At 44.4% G+C, this 21,091-nt stretch overlaps 1 protein-coding gene across 2 annotated transcripts in view; it reads right to left on the bottom strand.

Annotated features, from left to right (window-relative positions):
- LOC142567952 (piwi-like protein 1) overlaps window positions 1-21,091 on the bottom strand; it is a 215,234-nt gene that overhangs the window by 57,154 nt on the left and 136,989 nt on the right. For both annotated transcript variants that reach the window (XM_075678034.1, XM_075678035.1), the window contains exons 12-14: window positions 13,452-13,639; window positions 422-570; window positions 198-322 (exon numbers count right to left, since the gene is read on the bottom strand). In XM_075678034.1, coding sequence (XP_075534149.1) covers window positions 198-322; window positions 422-570; window positions 13,452-13,639 — 462 coding nt within the window. The remainder of the gene's footprint in view (window positions 1-197; window positions 323-421; window positions 571-13,451; window positions 13,640-21,091) is intronic.

The raw sequence follows: 21,091 nt of genomic DNA, 5'->3' as shown, positions 1-21,091 counted from the left end.
GCAGATGTGCATATATAGCATCATGCTCAACAAATGCTTGAAAAGCACTGCTACTGAGACCTTTATAGTCCAGCTCAGCTTGCAAGGCCATAAAGTGCCTAACGCATCCCAAAAAAATCCTCCCTAGCCATGAACCCTACCAATGGATGGAGAGCAAGCTAGAACAACAATACAGCAGCTGCTCAAAAAGTGCGTACAGGGATCTCCAAGGCCCAGGCTTCGCCACCAAGCTTGCAGTTCATCTGAATCGCCACCTTGGTCGCCACAGACTTGAGGTTCTTCTTGTTACTGATGGTTCTGCCCAGCATCACCTGTGTTTGCACTGCAACAGGGGAAACCCAACGGCGAAGCATAGAGCAACATAGTAAATTATTTGATTGCACAAGACAGCGATCAGCTGTGCAGAAGCCAAACCACTCACATCCCATGTCGACACAAGCCACCTTCTTGACACTGTCGTAACGATCTTTGCGATTGTTAGGGAACACTGCCATAAGCATCTCAGTCTCCGTGGGAATGTTCTTGAGGCTATTTATATAGCTGGCTACGCGGTCGTCATCCAGAGCAACTCTGAAAAACAAGTAAGACAAAAATGTTGATCCATTGCAGAGGTCAAACATCTGGCAGTCCAGTTGAACACTTGCAAGCAAATTTCATTCTTCCGCAACCAACCGGCAAAGCACAGTCCAAATGAACATTCTCCTACAAGAATCCACTCTGTAGTCACACCAACAGCCAAGTTACAAACACACAAACTGTACTACACGCTAACTATTGCAACCTGCGTGTAGTGCCCGTCTTACGTGGAAGATCATCTTTCAACGGTAAAGGTAGTCTAGACTGCTGCTATTGACCCTTTTCACAGCGATTCCATGGGTGCTGGCTTGTTTGCTCACGTGGTGACACGTCAATTCCTTGCCTCAGCTGCCTCCGTGTTAACTATGGTTGTGCATGATACTGGTGTGGCCCAGTTAACCTCCGTTTCGAAGGACATCATTGATGGTGACTAGGTGGGCGATACGAAGCTTTGGCCACAGCTTCAGAGGATATCTAAGCACTTTCGGAGCTCATTATGCCTTCTTCAAACAGTGTATACTGTGCTCATTCTAAAAGAGGGGCTAGAAATGTAGTTCAAACTGCCCAAACCTGATTGTGAACTAAATCAGGATCAGCATGTTTTGCTTTTAGTTGTTTATTTGGAGAAGACTTTGAACCAGCAGCTTGTCATGTTTCTGAATCAGTAAAGTTCCTTGGTGTGGTCACTATCGGATTGTTTATTTTCTGCTTAATCGCTTACCGGTGAGCTCAGTTACGACAGATTTTTCTTGCTGTGTGCAAGGTTCGGAACTTAGATGTTCTGTACTTTGCAACAGATTGTAACAAAGATGGATTACCGCTATTTACTAGCTTACTTGATGGACCATCAAGAAACATTACACTCTGAACATCCGCGTGCTGTAGTCGCCATCACTCATAGCTTTGGCGCATCGATTGCAGAGTGCACCCACTCACTTATTTTTTATATGTTGGTGATAAAGTGGGCATAACTGCATACAAGCTGGGGTGGACATGTGTAAATAACGTGCAGAAGACTAAAACCAAGAAGCGGCTTCTCCTTTTGTCACTGCGTAATGAGCAGTACCGTAATTACTCGCATAATCAACGCACTTTTTTTTCACGAAATATGTGCGCGAAGTTGGGGGGTGCGTTCCTTATGTGGGGTAAAATTTTCAGCCACCCCCCCCAGCCACATCCAGAAAAATCAGTTTCCCCCAAAGCGCAAACCATCGATTGTGATCGCAAATGTGTAGACAGCTACACAAAGTAAGGATAGTAGTTTTATCAGCAGCATAAACTTGCAAACAGTCGTTTCAATGTAAAATGAGCGGAAAAAACACAGTACAAACAAAGGTATGAGCTGCCATCGACTCAGCCCCCAACGTAGATCGCTTTGAAGATAGGGGGCGCCGCGTCCCCCTCTCCCTAAAGCCCCTTGATAACTTGAAAGTGGTGACACTCTCCTCCTCATGGCGCTTTCCTCCTCAATTCTCCTCGCCCGCTGGCTGCGCATGGCGCGCTTTTCCTCCCGGGCTCCCGCGGACAGGCCGCAGGATTCTATGGAGGCATGTTATTTTGGGCCAGTTGTGCACCGCAGTGGGGTTGAAAATTTTGAGAAATGCTAATAACAGCATCGATAATGCTGGAGGCAACGTTTATGAGGAGGTTGGTTTTTTCTTAAAGCCATATGAATGGGGTACACCGATGTAAAGGGAGCTTTGAGGCAAGTTCTATACTCCAGACAATTTTTCTGCCACATGATCAGATGCTTCACTTCGTGCGTCTGATCTAGTATTGCTTGTGACACAACCCTTTGTGTGTGGCTTATTAAGCGAAAGCCTTAGACCTCTGTTTCAAGGTCCTGTTGTGAGCTACAGAAAATATCACGTGACCGAAGGAAGGCCGGAAGCGAACCAAAGCATGTGCAGCCGCGTATAAGATATGATTAATGATTAGCAAAGTAATTATTGATTAGTGATTGGATTAAGATGAATTCGGGTCTATTAAGGTGGATTAAAGTCAACGAAGGTGCATTAGGGTGAATGAAGGAGGACTAGGTTGGATTAAGGTCGATGAAGGTGGATTAGGGTGGATGAAGGTGCGTTGAGCTGCATTAAGGACGATTATAGTGGATTAAAGTGCATGAAGAAGGATAAGGGTGGATTAAGAAGGATTAAGGTGCATTAAGGAGGATTAAAGTGCATTAAGGAGGGTTAGAGTAAATTAAGGTCAATGAAGGTGGATTAGAGTGCATTAAGGAGGAATTTCGTAGATTATGGTGGATTAAGGTGAATGAAGGAGGATTAAGGTCGATGAATGTGGATTCGGTGGATTAATGTGCATTAGGAGGTAGACTAATCGGTCTTAATACTCAATGGACCCTAATTCACCTTAGTCCACCCTAATCCACCTTAATGCTTTTTCATCTATCCTTAATCTGGCTTAATACTCCCAATCCACCTTAATACAACCTAATTAACCTACATCGCCCCTAATGCACCTTAGCCTACTCTATACGGTCTTAATCTTCATTTATCGACCCTAATTCACCTTAATACACATTAATCAACCCTATTCTTCCTTTATCCACCTTAATCCTTGTTCATGCACCCTTATCGGTGTTAATACCCTTTCATCAACCCTTCATCTCAATACACCTTAATCCTCCTCCACCTACCTTAATCTTTATTTATGCATCTTAATCCTTCCTAATGCACTCTAATCCACCTTAATCTTCTTTAATACACTCTAATCAACCTTAATCCTCCCTAATTTACCTTATGTCAATCACTAATGATTCATTAATTACCTTGGGTAATCATTCTCTTATACAGGGGTGGACATGCTTTGGGTCACCTCTGGCCTTCCTTGGGGCATGTGATACTTCCAGTTTACAACACGACCTTGAAACAGAGATCTAAAGGCTTTCGCCTTAAAACTAAAAAAAAACTCAATGTTGACTAGCTAACGCTCATCACCTGCAATACCACGGGTACACTCGCCACTAATTTTTTCAGGGCGCAAAGCAGAATCTATAATGCTGCACTTCCGACTGAATAACAGATAGCAACGTGCGTGGTGATGAAGCTGCCCAAGAATATTAAGCATACTGAGGACAACCGCAACAAAAACGCTGGTGAGCAGGCCGGAAGAATGAAAAACAAATGCAGCATTACGGGATGCTTTGCTACGAGCTATAAGAAAGACGCCTCAGCTCGCAAACAACGCTGTATCTTTCGGCCAATGTCATGCAGCCACTGCTTCCTGCGCAAGCCGTCGCGCTTTCCTTGTGGTATCATAAAAACGGCATAACCATCTTCAGGCTTCTTGCTGGTCATATGCGCAACAGCCCGGCATAACGCTAGCACATAGAGCAGGAAACACAGCGAACAAGGTTCGTTACGCCGAGCCAGCCGTGCTCAGGAGGAAAATGGTGCAAACGAAAAAGAAAAACACAAGCAAAATTCAAGATCCGTGCATTCCCAAGGCCAACGGCAGAGAGACCAATCGTTGTGCAGAAAACCGGGGGCAAAACTGGTTGCTGCGGGGGAACGCGCAAGGGACGAGAAGGAGGCAAGGAGGTCGCGCGGCGGCGGCAGAGTTCGAAGAGTGTCGCTACTTTCAAATTGTCAAGGAACTTTACCTCCGCCCCGGCGTCATGCACGCGATGGAAGACGGCATGTTTCCTTCCCACTTTCCTCCCTTGTAAGCGGGAGATTGAGCCGCGATCATCGGCTTCCCTAGGGCACGGTTGTGCAACATGCAGTTGCTGCCAGAGTACAACGCCGCCGTCCCGTCCTGCCCTCCTCCCGGGGCCTTCTGCGCGACTAAAGACGGCGCGTGAGATGGAGCCGTGATCGTCGACTTCCCTCGCGCGCTTTCACTGGAACCTGCACCATGCCTCGTGCAGTGGTGATGACAACAGCAAAAATGCGCCTGGAGCGTCGATATCATTGCAATCGCATTAAAAGTAGAAGACACGGTATGATTCAGCGTCCGACACGGCGTCAGACATACCGTATTTACCCGCGTATAACCCGCCCCTGCGTATAACCCGCACCCCTAACTTTGAACTCGGCGGAAAAAAAAAAAAAAAACCTCGCGTATAACCCGCACGTTTACCTGAAAAAAAAAAATGAGCGCTAGAAAGATGCAACTCACACTCAGTGATCATTTCGTTTTCAGAACATTTATTCAAACGACCGCCACACGTCACTGGTTATCCGATTCTTAATCGACGCCGCTCTCACTACTGCCATCCGAGGCTTCATCGCCACTCTCAAAGACGTAGTCGTCCTCGGAACCATCCAGACTATTACTGATCGCACATTTTTTAAAGCTTTTGCGCACCAAATCGGCCGGTATCGCTTTCCACGCATCCACGATCCACTGGCACAGCAATGGAATATCAGGCCTTCGCACGCGTGCCGTCGGTGTGAGGGCGTACATGCCGTCGGCCATCCACTGGGCATACAGCCGCTTCACGTGTGCCTTGAACGGCTTGTTCAGGCACACGTCGAGTGGCTGTAGCATGGACGTCATGCCGCCAGGTATTATGACGAGGTCGGTGCTGGTCTCGGCAAGGCGAGCCTTCACCGCATCAGTGCAGTGGCCTCTGAAGGAATCTAGTACGAGCATCGACCGGCGTGCCAGCAAGGCACCTGGTCTTCGCTCCCAGATTACTCGAAGCCAGTCACCGACTAGGCCACTGTTCATCCACGAATTTTCTTCCGCACGCACAACGATTCCTGGGGGCAGTGGAATGCTAGGTAGCGTCTTGCGTTTGAAAATCACATACGGGCGCAGTTTCGTGCCGTCAGCCAAAGCGCATAGCATGACTGTGCAGCGCAGCTTGGCATTTCCGCCGGTCAGCACGCTGACTGATTTGGAGCCCTTTTTTTCCATGGTCGTGTCCATCGGCATCTCAAAGTACACAGGTGTTTGATCAGCATTTCCCACCTGAGACAGCAAATAGCTGTGCTCCTTCCGAAGTGCGATCACATATCGTTGAAAGTTCAACAACTTTTCCTCGTAGGCTTCAGGAAGCCGCTCGCACATGGTTGTTCGCCGCCGCATAGAAAATCCATGTCTTCGCATGAAGCGCTGAAGCCATCCACGGCTTGCACGAAACTCACGTGGAATGTTCAATTCCCGGGCCAACTTCAGGGCTTCCATTTGCGCCATCTCAGTCGAAACAGCGTGGCCACGACTTCTCTGCTCCTCAATGAACTTCGCAAGCTGCGTCTCGAGGTGGGGGTACGCGCCAGTCTTCGGACCCCGAAACGCTCGCCTGTTCCGGTTCGTTGCTTCGACACTCTCTTTTTTCTTCCTCCAGTCGCGAATGCACGACTCGTCGACGTCATGCTGTCTTGCAGCAGCTCTGTTGCCGATTTCTTCGGCAGCGGCTATAATCTTTAGCTTCTCTTTCGCTGTGAAACACTGCCGTCGAGTCGCACTCATGATGCCAAAACAAAGCAGGCAAACAGTGCAAACTGGGGTAAGTACACTAAACAGCGCCTAACGCGAGGCTCAACAATGCTGGCCTTTCGTTGGCCCTTCATCGGCTTGACAAGCGTCGATGACGATGGGGATGGCGGACTACACGGGGAGGCCGCCGCACATTGCGGTGAAGCCGGCCCCCCCCCCTCCCAAGGAAAAAATTCGCAGATAACCCGCACCCCCACTTTTTAAACGCGTTTTTTCACATTTTGGTGCGGGTTATACGCGAATAAATACGGTAGTTGCGCCCGCAGGACGCCATATCAGATGCCGAATCGTACTATGTGTCTCCTACATCATACACTCTTAAAACGGTTGCACCCTTTGGGGTGTATATTTGTCCCACAACAATAATCGTCATTTGCCTTGCTTGCGTTTCTTGTCTTGAAAACTCGGCGCCCGCTACTTTACTGTCAAGAATGCTGCGTCACACTGATAACACGCATGCCGTTTATGACTGGGAAGTACCAGGCTTGCAGCGTTGAAGAAAGGAAATGCGGGCAAGACAGATGACGATTATTGTCGGACAAGATACACCCCAAAGAGTGTTAACTTTTTTAAGAGTGTAGCAGCAAGTTCAGGATGCGATCATTATGCGAGGAGAAAAAACACACTTCTTGATTGGAAAAGTGGGGGCTGTGTTCATTACGCAAGTGCGTCTATTATGCAAGTAAATATGGTGAGTAAACACTCACTAATGCCGACGTTCCCGGGTTGAAATTTTTTTCTTTGGAGGTTAGCGATACAACACTGCCAGATCAGTCATTTTCCTTTTATTACCAAGGAAAACCGTGCATTACGAAGCGCCGGCAACACTAGCAGTTGTTATGTAGCGGCAGTTCATGAACTTAGGTGCACAAATTCATTCCATTCCTTAGTATGCCAGTCACTAATTTTGCAGCCAGCTACTGTACTTATCTTCCCTCTGCCACTCTGCATTTTGCAGCATGAATAGAGCACAGTGCGTTAGGTAGCAAAGACCCAGTTGCCTTACCGAAAGCTGATCGCACAGTAGCAAGGTAGACCTGACAATGATTTCGCATTCCTTCGCTTTCACTAAGGCAATGTGTGGGGCTCTGCTGAAAGCGCCATCTAGTTCCTCTAGAGCAAACTGCTCTGTGAAAAGGCTCAATATGCATCTTCTTTTCGGATCTCATTTGAGCATCACAGTACTTTTGTATGCAGGCATTCAGCTGGTCGAAAGCTGATGTCCATTTCCATTCATTCATTCCTTTCTTTTGCCACCACACAAGGGCAATAGACAAGACACCTTTGGTCAAGTGCCCCCCAATGTCAAAAAGTGTCTTTGCGGTCATGTTGGAGCCACTGTATGTTGTCTCTATGGGAGTGAGCACACATTTCTCTCACTGCTTGCACTGCTCAGTCACCCTGCACGTGCCGCCTCTCTCTTGTTGTTTGTGGCCCTCGTGCTGTGCATGCTCTCTCATTTGTTGTTCATGCTGCATGTGCTCACACTCTCTCTCGTTAATTGGTAGGTGAATGGCACATTTAAAGTAATGCTAAATTATCTTTATTTTTTTGGCAATGGCTACCAGCAATTGCCAAAAAATTGCTAGTCATTGCCAATTTGCAATGACTAGCAAAGAATAAACTATGTTATGATGAAACAGTGCGCAACTGCCATTTGTGTAAACTACTACAGTTGTCATTCTGTCATACAGCCACCTCATAGGCTCACAGATACCCATGGCATTTGCCCTTTAGATTGCTTCCGAAACATGCTATACCATTAACTGCATTCTAGCACTGTCCACTTGACCATGACAGTGTTTCTCATCAGCTGGTCCTGTAGCATGCTTCTTCACAAAAGTGGCCAACACTGAGTGAATGCACTCATATCTATGTAGCTTACTAACCTTTCTCACTTTGCATGTAAGGGCCACCCAATTTATCAAAAGAAGGCATGTGAGCAGAGAAACGTGCGAAACGTGAAGTGCGACGTGTGTCTCATCTGTGAATTTCTCTGAAATAAGCAGTTTTACGTTTCGTGTTTCAAGGAGGCCATGCTTGCCAACGTGTAAACAAAAACACCAGCAGCACATTCTCCAATATAAACGGTCACGCGATTGCTCCAACGAGAAAGCAGGCGACCAGCGATGTTGGAATTTGTCTGTTAGGCAAACAATTGATGCTGGTGTCAGGGGCGGAAACTTGAGGTAGTGTTATGCATGTGTAACATCATGCGCACAAACGACAAAGAGTGGCAACACATCCCCCTATACTCATGAAATCAAAAGTCACAGTTTAACTCGAAGGGCAAAACATTGATAGTGATACCAAAATACCATGCAAACTGGAATGTACGTAGAGTAGGTTGACCCCTCACCTTGAAGAAAAGAGAAATTGGTGAAACACATTTATTTTCACAACGCTGCTGCAGCTTTGCAGAAAATTGACTGCACTGTTGCCATTAGTGAGCATGCACAAATCTCCCGCACTGAATGCACTGCATGAAGCCCAGGAAATGACATTCCAGGTGGGTTGCACACTGAAAGTTTTTCTTTTTGTGCACTTTTTTCAGATACACCAATATGGTGCTGAGAGGACACACTGCTGATCACTTTGGCAAAGTCTACAACTTTTTAAAATGGTCCCTGCATGCTGCTACTCATCATTCACCAGACAAAAAAATCACATACGAGGTGGACAAAGCATGCACAAGAGAACATAGTGACAAGGGAAAAAAATGCCAGCTATAACATTCGGATATGGATAAAACTTGTGCGTTTGCCACCATGCATGCTGTAGGTTGCCAGACTATGACCTGTGTTTTGCTGAAGACTGCTATGTAAGATGAGGGGCGACTTTAGCCTGTTTTCTTTTTAAGGAAGTATCTCGACTTATACTTCGGTTTATTAGAGAAGTACATGAAATAAGATTAGTAGATTTATCAACCATATAAATTGCACTAAATGCTTACGAATTGCCAATGGTGTCAAGCAAGCATAGGCAAATGTGCTCAATGAGCCTGAACAGTTGCTGTCAAATCAAATTAAATTAGTTGATTTTCATCTCAAAAATGAGGGCAGGCTCGGGATAAAAGTGACATTAGTGACTTGAGGGGAACTTGAGCCTCCCTGATACATGGAAAGCACTGAGAACAGACGAACAAAATTAATTATTAGCAAGAAGGGATTAATATTTTACAAGTCATAATACACATAGATGCATCATGAACTGAAGATATAGATACACAGATTCCTTTATGGTTAAATTACACAGTACAATACATGAAGACAAATTACAATATACACTGAAAGTTTAGTTAGTGATAAACAATATTGCATTGATTTCATGATAAAAGTGCTTCCCTGATAACACGTGCACCACATTTTTCAATTATTATCCTTTTTAAAATTAATTTGTTTAATAAAACAGGAACAGTGAAGCGAAGCATTTGTCAGCCAAAGTGTGTTCTGCACAATGAAATGATCCAGTGTTGGTGACGAGTAGGGCATGGGATAATGTATGGTTCTAGTTGAAAAATATCCAGAAAAGTGCGATTGCTATTGAGCAGGGATTTTTTATATCTTATTGCTAGGTAATACTCGTAGAGTTGATGAATTAGGATAATGTTAAACCACTTAAATAATTCACCCGTGTGTGCACAATAGTCTATTATGTCTATTAATGTTTGTTGCTGTTGTACTTCCCCATACCAAAAAACAATAACTGACATGCGATAAAAACAAGCTGTTATAAAGTGTTATCTTAACGGAAACTGAAAGCAAGGAACGCAGTCGTGCAAGAACATGTATACCTACACATTTGGAAATATTAGTTAACTCATTATATTTGTGGTTCCCACTGCATTATACCATTAAAAACACTCCTAAAGTTTTAACCGTCTCTACAATTTCAATCGTTGCACTACCTAAGCGTAAAGCATCACCTGGAGAAGTAATCTGCATCTGCGAGTGAAAAAAACGACATCTTTTGTTTTTGATGCGTTAATGACTAATGAATATTGCTCACTCCATGCATTTAGGCTCTATAATGTAGTGTTCATAAGTGTAGTCAATGCACCCATATCGTTACCAGTGAAGAAAATGCTAGTGTCATCAGCATAGATTATATATTTAGGTCTATAACTAATTTTTGCAATATTGTTGATGTATAAGTTACAAAACAGTGGCCCTAAAATGCTACCTTGTGGTACCCCAGTGATTATCGGCTGAAGAGAAGTAATTGTTAATTTTACACATTGTGATTGGCACTTAAGGTATGATTTCAAGAGTGGAAGTGGGATGCCATGAATACCATATATTTCTAGTTTTTCAATGAAAGTGTAATGACAGAGACGATCAAACGCCCTGGAAAAATCTACAAAGATTCCAATGCAGAGTTTCTTATCTTCAAAAGATTTCAGAATTATTTCTTTTTGGTCTAGAAAAGCCATCTCACTCGACCTGCCCTTCATGAAACCGTATTGTGATTTTTTTGTTATGTGAAATTTGCTGCAAAAGTTTGACTCCTTTAAAAATAATTTTTTCAAAGCCTTTTGAATATATCGGTAATACAGAAACGGGTTGGTAGCTTGTAAGGTCATTTTTGTCTCCTTTTTTATATAGCACTGTGACAGCAGACGTTTGCATTTGTTTTGAAAAACAGCCTGTCGATAAAGACAGGCTATTAATGTGAGTGGCCACAGGAGCTATAATATGGATTACATGCTTGATCGGAGATATCTGAAAGCCGTCTATGTCATGCGCACTGGTGTTATTTAGTGCAGAGAACGTTAAGGCTATTTCTTGACTGTTGGTTTGTCCGAAAAAGATTCATTCCTGCAGTTTCTGCACGAGTCACCATTGGCTGTAACTTTTTCGTTGGCTGTACAACATTTGTGAGAAAGTGGTTGAAGTTTTCTGCAAGCTCTAGATCTTTAACAATGCGGCCATCTATTTCTATTTGCGTGATTCCTGAGCAAATAGGTGCCCTGTGAAGTAATGTATTAAGCTTCCTCCAGATGTTTGCATTCCCACTGCAGCAGTCTGAATCAAATTGTTCACTTAAATAATTTCTTTTTTCTTTCCTAATAAACGCATTTACTTTGTAGCAGAATTATTTAAATGTTTTTAGGTCTGATATGTCTCTAGTTTTTAAAAACCTTCTAAAGAGTTTCGTTTTCTTTTTGATCATCTTTAAACATTCATGATTTATCCATGGTTTTCTATATTTATGGCATTCTTTTACAACGTCTTCTTTAAAATGCTGCAGATATTTGTTTAATGATAGCTATGAATGTCTCGTAGGCTGAATCTGCAGTTAATGAAAGGTAGACTGTACTCCAATCTGTTTGGGAAAGACTTCTGCTAAAAGCAGCTAAGGTAAGAGGCGTGATGTCTTGAACTGTTCTAGTCGGTAACTCCGTGGGATTTTTAGTATCACTGTCTGTAATAAAATGAAGTGCTAGGTGATAGCTCATATCGCAACACAATACACGTGACTCCACGTTATCTTTGTTCATGTTGGTAATAAAAACATAAATTAAAGTTGCCTAATTTGGTGTGATACGTGTGGGGGTATCTGTTACTACCTCGTAACTATTTGACACAATCATAGCCACAAACTCAGTTACGAGGGGAGAAGACTCCAGTACGTTGAGCTAATGTCACCACTAAGAATTAGTGAATAATTTTTGAAGAACACTGGTGAAATTATTTACAGATGAATCAGGTGGTCTGTAATGACAGAGTAAAGGCAATTTCATGACGTTAGAGTTAAGCATTCAATGTCAGAATTAATAAAAGAAAATTCTGGTACTATCCGAGAGTCTATACCGTTCTTTATTAAAATGGCAACGCCACCCCCTTTTTTCTTTGTACGGTTGAGGAAGTAAGTGTTATAACTATCTTGCCTGTAAACCTGGTCTTCTAGAGTATACTAGGTCTCAGTAATCATTATAATGTCAAAAGTAAAAGAAAAGGTATGAAGAAAAGCAGACAGTTCATCTTCCTTGTGTCGTGCTGAACGAATGTTTAGACGAAAGCAACACAGTGTGTCGCAAAAGTGACTCGCTACAAGATTATTGACGTCACGAGATATCGCCATGGCGAAAGGAAAGATTCACAACAACAGCGCACAGCAATTCTAAGCAAACTTTTCAATGTTACGTGCTTCACGAATGTGCAGAACATGCGAGTTTTCATCTTTCTGATACGCCCATTATTCTACGCCCATTGTTCATCCACACAAACTTCCAGTTTGCTGGATTTTTTTAGCTACTGCCATGCAAGAAGTTGCTTTAAAACTGGGCATAAGTGTTCATTGATGAACCAGGCGTGTTAGAGGAGTGGCCAAGATCCTTTGTCGAGATGCACCTTTTCTTTGCTTTTTGAAGCACCGAATCGCATTTGCAGCGGCTCTTGAATTGCAGTACTATGTTCGGGTTTGAAGTGGCATTTTTCGCAGGTACATGGTGGCACTTTTCAACAAACTTTCGAGGTGGGAACATTTAACAATGTGCCAATCTCGTGAAGGGTACTAGGAAGGTCCTCATCAGTAAGTTTGGGTATTCTCTTAATCTCAAGGTTACATTTTCGAGAGTATTGTTCAGAGGCAGTGATCCTATGATCCTGTTGAGACATTTGTTTTTTCAAAGCTTCGCAATCAGTTGTTAGTTTTTCATTGATGCTCCTTAGAGACTTGTTGTCCCTCGCAAGATCAACATTTTCTCCCTTTAATTTTTTTACTTCTTCATTCAAAAACTCACACTGTTTTTTAGGTCTCCTATTTCCTTCCGTAGTTCTTTCTCAATTGCAGATTTGAATTCAAGCATTTCCTTTCTCTTCTAGAAACTTTGCTAATTCACTCATATTCACAACACCAAATTATCACTTTGCCAGCAGAGAGGGAGCAACTTGAATGATACTTGTGCAGTAAGGAAATGATTCACAATGCACGCATTATGAAAAGCACTGGCAACAGGGAGCAAACACTTATATATGCTTCTCTCTCTACTGCATCAGAGACAGTTGAGATTATGCTATCTCCAATACTAAAAGCACAGAAAGGCAGCACACAAATCCCAGTGCCATTTTGGCTCACCCTTAGCTTTCATACCCACCCCATTTACCTCAAAGATAGGGTGCATAGACCACATATGCCCTCAGCCGTGTGGAAAGCCAGGTATGGCCGTGGCAGGGCTAGAGAAAGAAATGCATGCTCATCTCCCTTGCATGTGTGCTTGATCACATGACCTCCAACACTGGGCACACATCAAGCAACCATCCTTCTCAGCTTACCCTTGCACGCTTTCCTTCGCACCCACAGCATACTGCGGGCAGGGCGCAATCTTATTGCACTGAGACTTTTGAAAAATCCACTGTCCCTGTAATTGCTATTGAAATAATAGGCAGCCTGGCAATACGTACAATTGAGGCTGCTGCATGGTCACTCCCATAGGTGGCCCCACACACATCAGCTCACGCACGAAGTCCTGAGCATTCTGTATGTCCCGGCGGGTGCACACAACCACCCATGACCGTATCTGGACCGCCTTGAACATTGTCTTGTCCCGCATCTCCCTCGAGAAGTCAGCCGTCATAGGGTTCACATTGGACTGAAAGGAGGACGGGGAAAAGGCGTTTTCAAAATACAGTCGAATCTCAATATAATGAACAATGCGGTGCTCACAGAATAGTTCGATATAGCCAGAATTCGATCTATAAAACCACGTAAAAAACCCATCAAAAACTTCTGTGAATCAATCAATTAACCAAGGGTGCGATTGGGGATCGTTGTTCAGAGCACGTGTTCGGTTGCCCTGCGTGCAATTAGCCTAGGCCGTGCCGCCTTCGTCAGCTGCGCAAAGTCGGCACGGCCTCGGCCAATCACGCGCAATGCCACCGAATGCGCACTCTGAACCACGATCCTCGATCGCGCCCTAGTCGTGGCGCAGTAAATACTCACTTGAAGCATCACAGAAAGTACTCATTTGACTGAAACTACCACAGCGGTGTAGCCTGCTTCTAATTGGCAGCCGCGTGCTTAACACAGAGTCCTCAACATAGTCTAAACGATTCACAAACGATAGGCCGGTGCCCTTTATTGCGCCACAGTAGCGGCATAGAAGGGCCCAAGTAGCTACAGCTCCAGTTCAAGTCGGGAGTGGGACAACATCAGGGCTTGCAGGATCACCCTTGGCAGCGTCTTCATTTGGCCGCCACTTCTGCTGCAAACTCCACGTCCGTCAATTGAAGCATTTTGAAACACTGTCAATAACAAAGTATTAAGTGGTGTCTACCAAGGTGTGTATGAATGAGCCCAGTGAGCGCGCGCTGTAGCGCGTTTTGTGGATGCAAACTGCCAGTCCTCACGAGGCACGGCAGGTGCAGAGCGCGGCAAATGCAGTGCATTGTTGACGTTGTCGAACTAGCCAAGCTGCCATGTGTGTGCGCCGCTATGTTCAAATGGCGCCCTCGGCACGATCGATGTGTGGTGCAATAGTGCACACCAGTGGGGAACACCCTCGTGCCACTGCTATCTTCGAGGGTGTTGAGGGAAAGATAATCACATGTGAACAGAGAGCACATGGTCTGGGGTGGCAGAGTTAGATATACCCATTTTACGTCCGACCCCGTTTGAAATAAATTGAAAATATGTGATTTTCCAAGTGATATAAAAAGCATCCCAATATACACAATGATTCGATATATCCGTGTTCGATATATCGAGGTCTGACTAATTCACTGCCATCACAATCGCTTCTCCATAAATGGAGGAGAAAAAAAGCCATAGAAGCAGATTTATTACCCCTGGTCTGTGGTTAAATTATGTTATGTGAAAATAAATAACCAATTAATACTACCAACGATGTTAGCTACATTTGTGGCTGTGGTTGCTCTGTTGGCTTCCATTATTACGATTGTGACTTAGGTTGTTTTTGTACCACGATAGCATAAATTGAAGGACATTTTCATTCTTATGCTTCATTTGGCACAGGCTCAGTGCCGTTTTAAGCTAAAATACTATTTTGAAACAGCATGGCGCAAAGCGCTGCCCTTGGCATATTACTAGATTTCCATTAACTATGGTATTTCAATCCCAACCAATGCACATACACCAGCGCACATACACATCAAACGAGAGCTAAACAGCTAAACGAGTGAACTGAAAAAAGCAGCTAAACGAGTGAACACAATCAGCAGCCAGATGGAGGAAAGTGGTGGGCAGGGGCACTGGCCTCCCACCATTATAGTTTTCTTACATCAGGTCTGTCATCCCTCTATTTTGATTTTTTCATGCAACCCGGCTAGAACAATTATCGGTTATAACGGAATTTTCGTGGCACTTCAATACTGTTGGGTTCGACTGTATTGCCATTTTAGTGATTTTGTCGCACAATTTAGAGACATTCTGGCCTGTTTAGCAACATTTTTTTTTCTATTTACCAACGAGCAACTGTTTTGAGCAACATGATAGATATATTGACAACCTTTTAGTCACATTGAAGTAAAGAAAACTGCTTCAAAAATAGGTTCTTAACCAAATTTATTGAAGAACCAGGAGCAGGGGACCAGAATCTATACCGCACGTAGGTTCTGTGACCATGATAAAGCAACAGCAACGGAGGGTATACGCTGCGGTTGAAGGGACCCTGAAACAATTTTGATGATTTTGTACAAATGTACTGATTCGTTAGAGTAAGTCCTTCAGATCATTAATTGACGCATCTAAGTATTCCACATAAAGTGTGCAACTTATTATAAGGTGTTAAAAATGCACATCGCTGCTGATCACAGCACACTGCTCGGCGGAATTTTCAGCCGCCCATACCCATATGATGTAATCACCCAATTGACGTCAGTAGGGCGAGCTATCGAATTGGCTGCCCAGGGCACCAACGTTACTGGACTAGGTTCAGTTGTTGAACTCACCATAGGTGGCGTACATCGCGGGTGCCCCCGTGTCTTGGTTTGCCGCCAGAGGGCGGGAGCACCGCAGGTAGCTCTACGCGGGCGCAGCTGTGCGTTGGCGAAGGGGCTCGAGTCCTCTGACTTCGCAACTTACGAACGCAGCAAATGTTTTCACCGAAACTTTACGCAGCTGTGAAAATGCTGCTGCGCTGCCCTGGAGTGCGCTGTGGAGTTCTTAGTCCAGGGCCGCATCAGCCCCAGCCATCCACTGTGCTCTACTAATCAGCCATTGCTGATGAGTAGCTGTAAGTAGCTGATTAGTAGTTGTAATCAGCTGTTGCTGCTTAGTACAACTTAACTATTAATGCGAACACATGGTGTGATTCATGAGGCGATGTTAGCGTGACCACACAATGGTCCAAAAAAGTCATGGGAGCCCAAGCGAACCAATCGAGGCAGTTCACGACGCCATTTAAGGCAGCGTGGATTAAGGCAGAGTGAATTATGGTAAGTTAATTAAGGCACAGTTAATTAAAGTAGAGTTAAGGCATTTGAACCCACGACCATTGGGGGAACCTTTCGAACCTGCGACCATTGGTGTCAATTAGGGCGATGTTAATTAAGGCCCAATTTCTAAGATGTAGTTAAGGCACTCGAACCCACGACCTTTCGTGGGAGTCCAACACACGGCCTTTGGTGTTCAGAAAGGCGAAGTTAATCAAGGTCAAGAGAATTAAGGCACAGTTTTAATTATGATAGAGTTAATTACGACACTCGAGCATTGGTAGGAGTCGAACCCACTTACTTTCGTGGTAATTAAGGCAAAGTTAATTAATATATAGTTAATTAAGGCACTCGAACCCACGGTTGTTGGTGAGAGCTGAAGCCTCGACCTTTGGTGGTGGCAATGCTTTCGCATTCATCCACCTAAGGATAACCAAGTCTCTTTCTTTCTTTTTTTTTCCTTCTTTCTTTATTAGAACATAAGACGTACAAATCAAATATTTCACCAGCACAGTGCCTCTCAAATTTTAATTTAGTCATGTAATGAAACAATTAGCTTACTAGTACAAAATTGCTATAATCAGCTGTTGTGGCTGTCTGCAGGTAAATCGGGTAATTAATTATTTATTTTGTACTAATAGGCGCTACTTGTCAGTGGTTGTAGACGTCAGCAAGCCAATCGGCGCACTTTTAAAATAGTAGGAATAAATCCAAGGCATCTTCTCTCAATATACAGGGTGTCCCAAAGCCAGAGTTTAGCCACAGTTTAAAAATATGCAAATGTCACGTAGCTGGACAGAACCAAAGTAATGTTATTTGCCATCACTTGAAGATACTTAAATTATTGTTTTCATTGTGCCTAATTACATTATTACTCTGAATTATTTATTTAATTTCTAAAATAGTATATTTAGATGAAAAGTGCCAATGAGAAAATTGTAGAGGGTACATGAAAAACTCCTGATACAGCTTTCTGTTTCCCAATACGTGTTACATAAGAGTGTTTTTCCGAGCGTGAAAGAAGCCCGGGAATAAACGCAAAGTGCCTCGAGCGGCCAGTCACGTGGCAACATTGCGTGCATTTGCGGGCTTCTTTCGCACTCTGAAAACACTTTCATGTAGCACGTATTGGGAAACAGAAAGCTGTGTCAGGAGTTTTTCATGTACCCTCTACAATCTTCTCATTGACACTTTTAATGTAATTATATTATTTGAGAAATTGATTAAATAATTAAGATGAATTACCTAACTAGGTGGATTAAAAAACATAATTTGAGTATCTCCAAGCGACGGCAAAGAACATTACCTTGGCTGTGTCCAGGTATGTGGTATTCGCATATTTTAAAACTCTGGCTAAAGTAGCTGGGACACCTGGTATATACACACTCTCAGCACTTCATTTCGGCATGAAAAAGAAAATGAAGCTAGCACTATTTCTTTCATCAGAGCACCACATTCACAAGTGCAATGTTGAAACCTACGTGAGCTTTGCTTGCTTGTGAGCAGACTTGCACATTCAAAGTAGGTTCTCGCTGCAGGAACGGGGCATAAATATGCATTCGCGTCACCAAATTAAATTGGATGATACGGCCCAAAAACTCGTCAAAATGCACACGGCATTTCAAACATGCAAGAGTGTCGCAAAAAGCACCAAGACTGCAGTAAAACACGCATGTATACACAGTGCCAAAACAGGTAAACAACGGACAGTGCTTTGTCGCCCTGTCCACGTCGTGCTGACCGAGCAAAATGCGACAGCAGTGCCACGAGATGCGAGGATCGGTGATGGGTCCACGCAGTGACAGGAGTTTGAAAACTGAACCTAGTCTAGTAACGTTACAGGGCGCGTCATCGATAATTTTTCCACCTTTATGGTGAACAAATGATGTTCGTAATAGTTGGAATGTTTGTTAATTTGTTTCTATAAAAAGAAAGTAACAAAAAGAGAATGCACAAGAACAATTTCTCACTATGCTTAAGCACTTCCGGCACACAGCAAGTGTCGTTTGCTTGTGTTGTTACAACGTGCTCCATTTTGACGAGAGCTTCGCAGTCAGAGTAGGTCTGTCATTTCCCAAGCCCTACGATTCGACTTTGTCGCGTTGTGGACTGCAAATGTAGCGATTGGCATTATGTCAAGCTGCAACACCATGTCCCTCTGCAAGGCAGCAGATGAGCGGACTGGCTGCAGCACATCGGATTGCCGCTATCCAATCAGCACCAGGATTTGCGCGTTTGCGGCCGTCACTTTACACCGGAAGATTACTAATGCAATAGCACTTTGCGAGTCCGGTTTAGGGTAAACGCAAGCACAAGGGGACAGGGCCTGGTCGTTTGAGTGTGTCGTTTCCTGTGATGAGCAGAAGCACAAATGTGAGTGGTCTGCATGGTGCAGCCACCTGGTGGCACAGAGCTCAACCACACACAGTAGCAGTAACGAAATGCTCGCAACGCACGCTGCTTCGATAGCTCTTGCTTGGAGTCAACTGCCAAGCAGCTGGCGGAGAGTTAAGAGACTTTGCATGCTCTCTCCTAGAGAACCAGAAGTCGACGACACGATGTGCCATCATGACGCAGAGCCAGTGAAGGTGGAGCTTAGCCCCGATCACTCGGACATGCAATCATCCGTAGCTCTCTTAATATGAGACGTTTCACACAAATTGTGGTGCGAATGATTAACTTTAACTGTACCCTACGCGTCTACAAAATTTGTTCGAACCGTTTCAGGAGCCCTTTAATTATCACGACGAGAGCAGGCTTTACCTTGTAGTCACAAAAATGCAAGCAGTTTTTTTCCCATTTTTATAAAACCAAACATGTGGGTTCAAACACTGCGGCTGTGGCAATTTAGGTAAGTATGTGTTCGATTTATTGTGATTCGAAAGTGTAGCAGTAAATAAGTTGCAAAAACTTATTGCAATAAATTTTAAAACACACTGAATGCAGTTGTTGACTAATGGTACAGATCAACCGCAGAAAGGCACGCGTATGGTAATGACAGAGCCAGTTCACACGAATCCAAATGCACTGCTTCCGTTTCTTGTGGCTTTCGGACAAATCAATACTGCAGGAGCTTTCAGGTAAATCAAGGGGCAGCAACAGAGTATTTGGCTAGTCGAAAGGTCATGTAATTGTCATTGCCATTTTAAGAAGATGACTGACTCATGTCGCATAATTAGTACTTTCACAAGCGCTGAAAATTACAAAATTTGCAGCTGTAACATATGTGGGGCTGCGCGACTCTCACGCATCTCCCGATACGTTTTTTCCCCCACATGTCTCACATCTCCTGTAAACTGGCTTCTCCGCATAGCTTAGTGCCAGTGGCAGTGGTGGGTTTGGTTGCAATGCATTACGAGAGAAGACACGAGTGTGGCACTGCTAGTGCCACCCAACAACGGGGTTCGTCGGGCGCAACAGGGAGTAGGCTCTCACTCTTTAGCTCTGGGTCGGCAAGCTGCTCGGACATTTCGCACGTGCACCGATCCATGCTTCTGCGAGACTGTCTCACGAGGCCTCATTCGAACGCGCCACCATTCACGGGACCGTACGTGCAAACAACCAGGCGTTGGTGTCTAGCATGGGGTCGAACGTATTCGCTCGCTATCCGGTAGCGGCGACTCGGACTTCCTCGATTTGTCTCGCGCCCATCGGCATGTTTTGTGGACAGCAACTCTGCTAGCAGGCATTAGTCTATGAAAGGTGCAATAAATGCCCATGTGCTTGTTTGCACTACTGTGTTGTTGTTTCTTTGTCCTAAGAGCATCGGTGAGAACCCCACATGTTCCACATCAAGTCCAAGTGCAATAGGATCCTATTGAAACCCACATGCTGTATGCTTTGAGTGCGAGCCAAAGAGGATGGTGGTCTGATGATTGCAGCCTTCCAACAGGTCTTCCTGTGTGAGCAAGTGGAGTGGATGTGCCAAGATCGCACGGCATCACGTGTGCTGTCTTCCATGACGCCTAGTGGTACGTCCCTTCCTTCTTGGCCCTTCTCCTGCGGCATCTGTATCAGTGACTGGCAGATGAGCCAGGCGGACTATTGTGTAGTTTCAGAACCAACTTCCTTTTGGAACAAAACTTCCTCACGTCTCGACCATCCTAAAATGTCAGCACATCTCTTGCATGCCACTCAATGCTAAGACGCCTCGGGGCCAGTATGTCTCTTCTTTCACAGCCCTTCCCCTCCAGTCCCCACGTCTGTGGTTACCAACACTACACATGCTGTTAGTTTTAAGAGTGGCTTTCAGCTTGCAAAACATCCTAGTCCATTCCCACTCGCATGTGACCATGCGAGGACAATGAAATTCGTTCAGTGCAGACATGCGATTTGCACAGCAATAAGTCTTGTGCACCATTGCCGTAATGATCCTTCCACGAAGTGCAGATGATGGTTGCAGTGGTTTTGTTAAAATAAAACTACAGTAAAACCTCGTTAACTCGAAGTCATTGGGACCGCAAAAAATCTACAAATTAGGCAGGTTTTCGAATTAACTGAACACACAAAAAAATGCAACCCAGGGAAAAAATTTCGTTGCAGGAATGTGCTACCTTTACTCGGCGATCTTTGGATTATTTAAAGTAATCACAGGTGCTGGTTTGCAGCGTCCTGTAGTTCGAGGCTCCCAGGGTCATGTTTTCTAGTTGGCC

Source organism: Dermacentor variabilis, unplaced genomic scaffold (genome assembly GCF_050947875.1).
Source record: "Dermacentor variabilis isolate Ectoservices unplaced genomic scaffold, ASM5094787v1 scaffold_15, whole genome shotgun sequence".
In the NCBI taxonomy this organism is placed as follows: domain Eukaryota; kingdom Metazoa; phylum Arthropoda; class Arachnida; order Ixodida; family Ixodidae; genus Dermacentor; species Dermacentor variabilis.
Note: the sequence above shows the minus strand (reverse complement) of the source record. Positions and strands in the feature narration are given on the sequence as shown.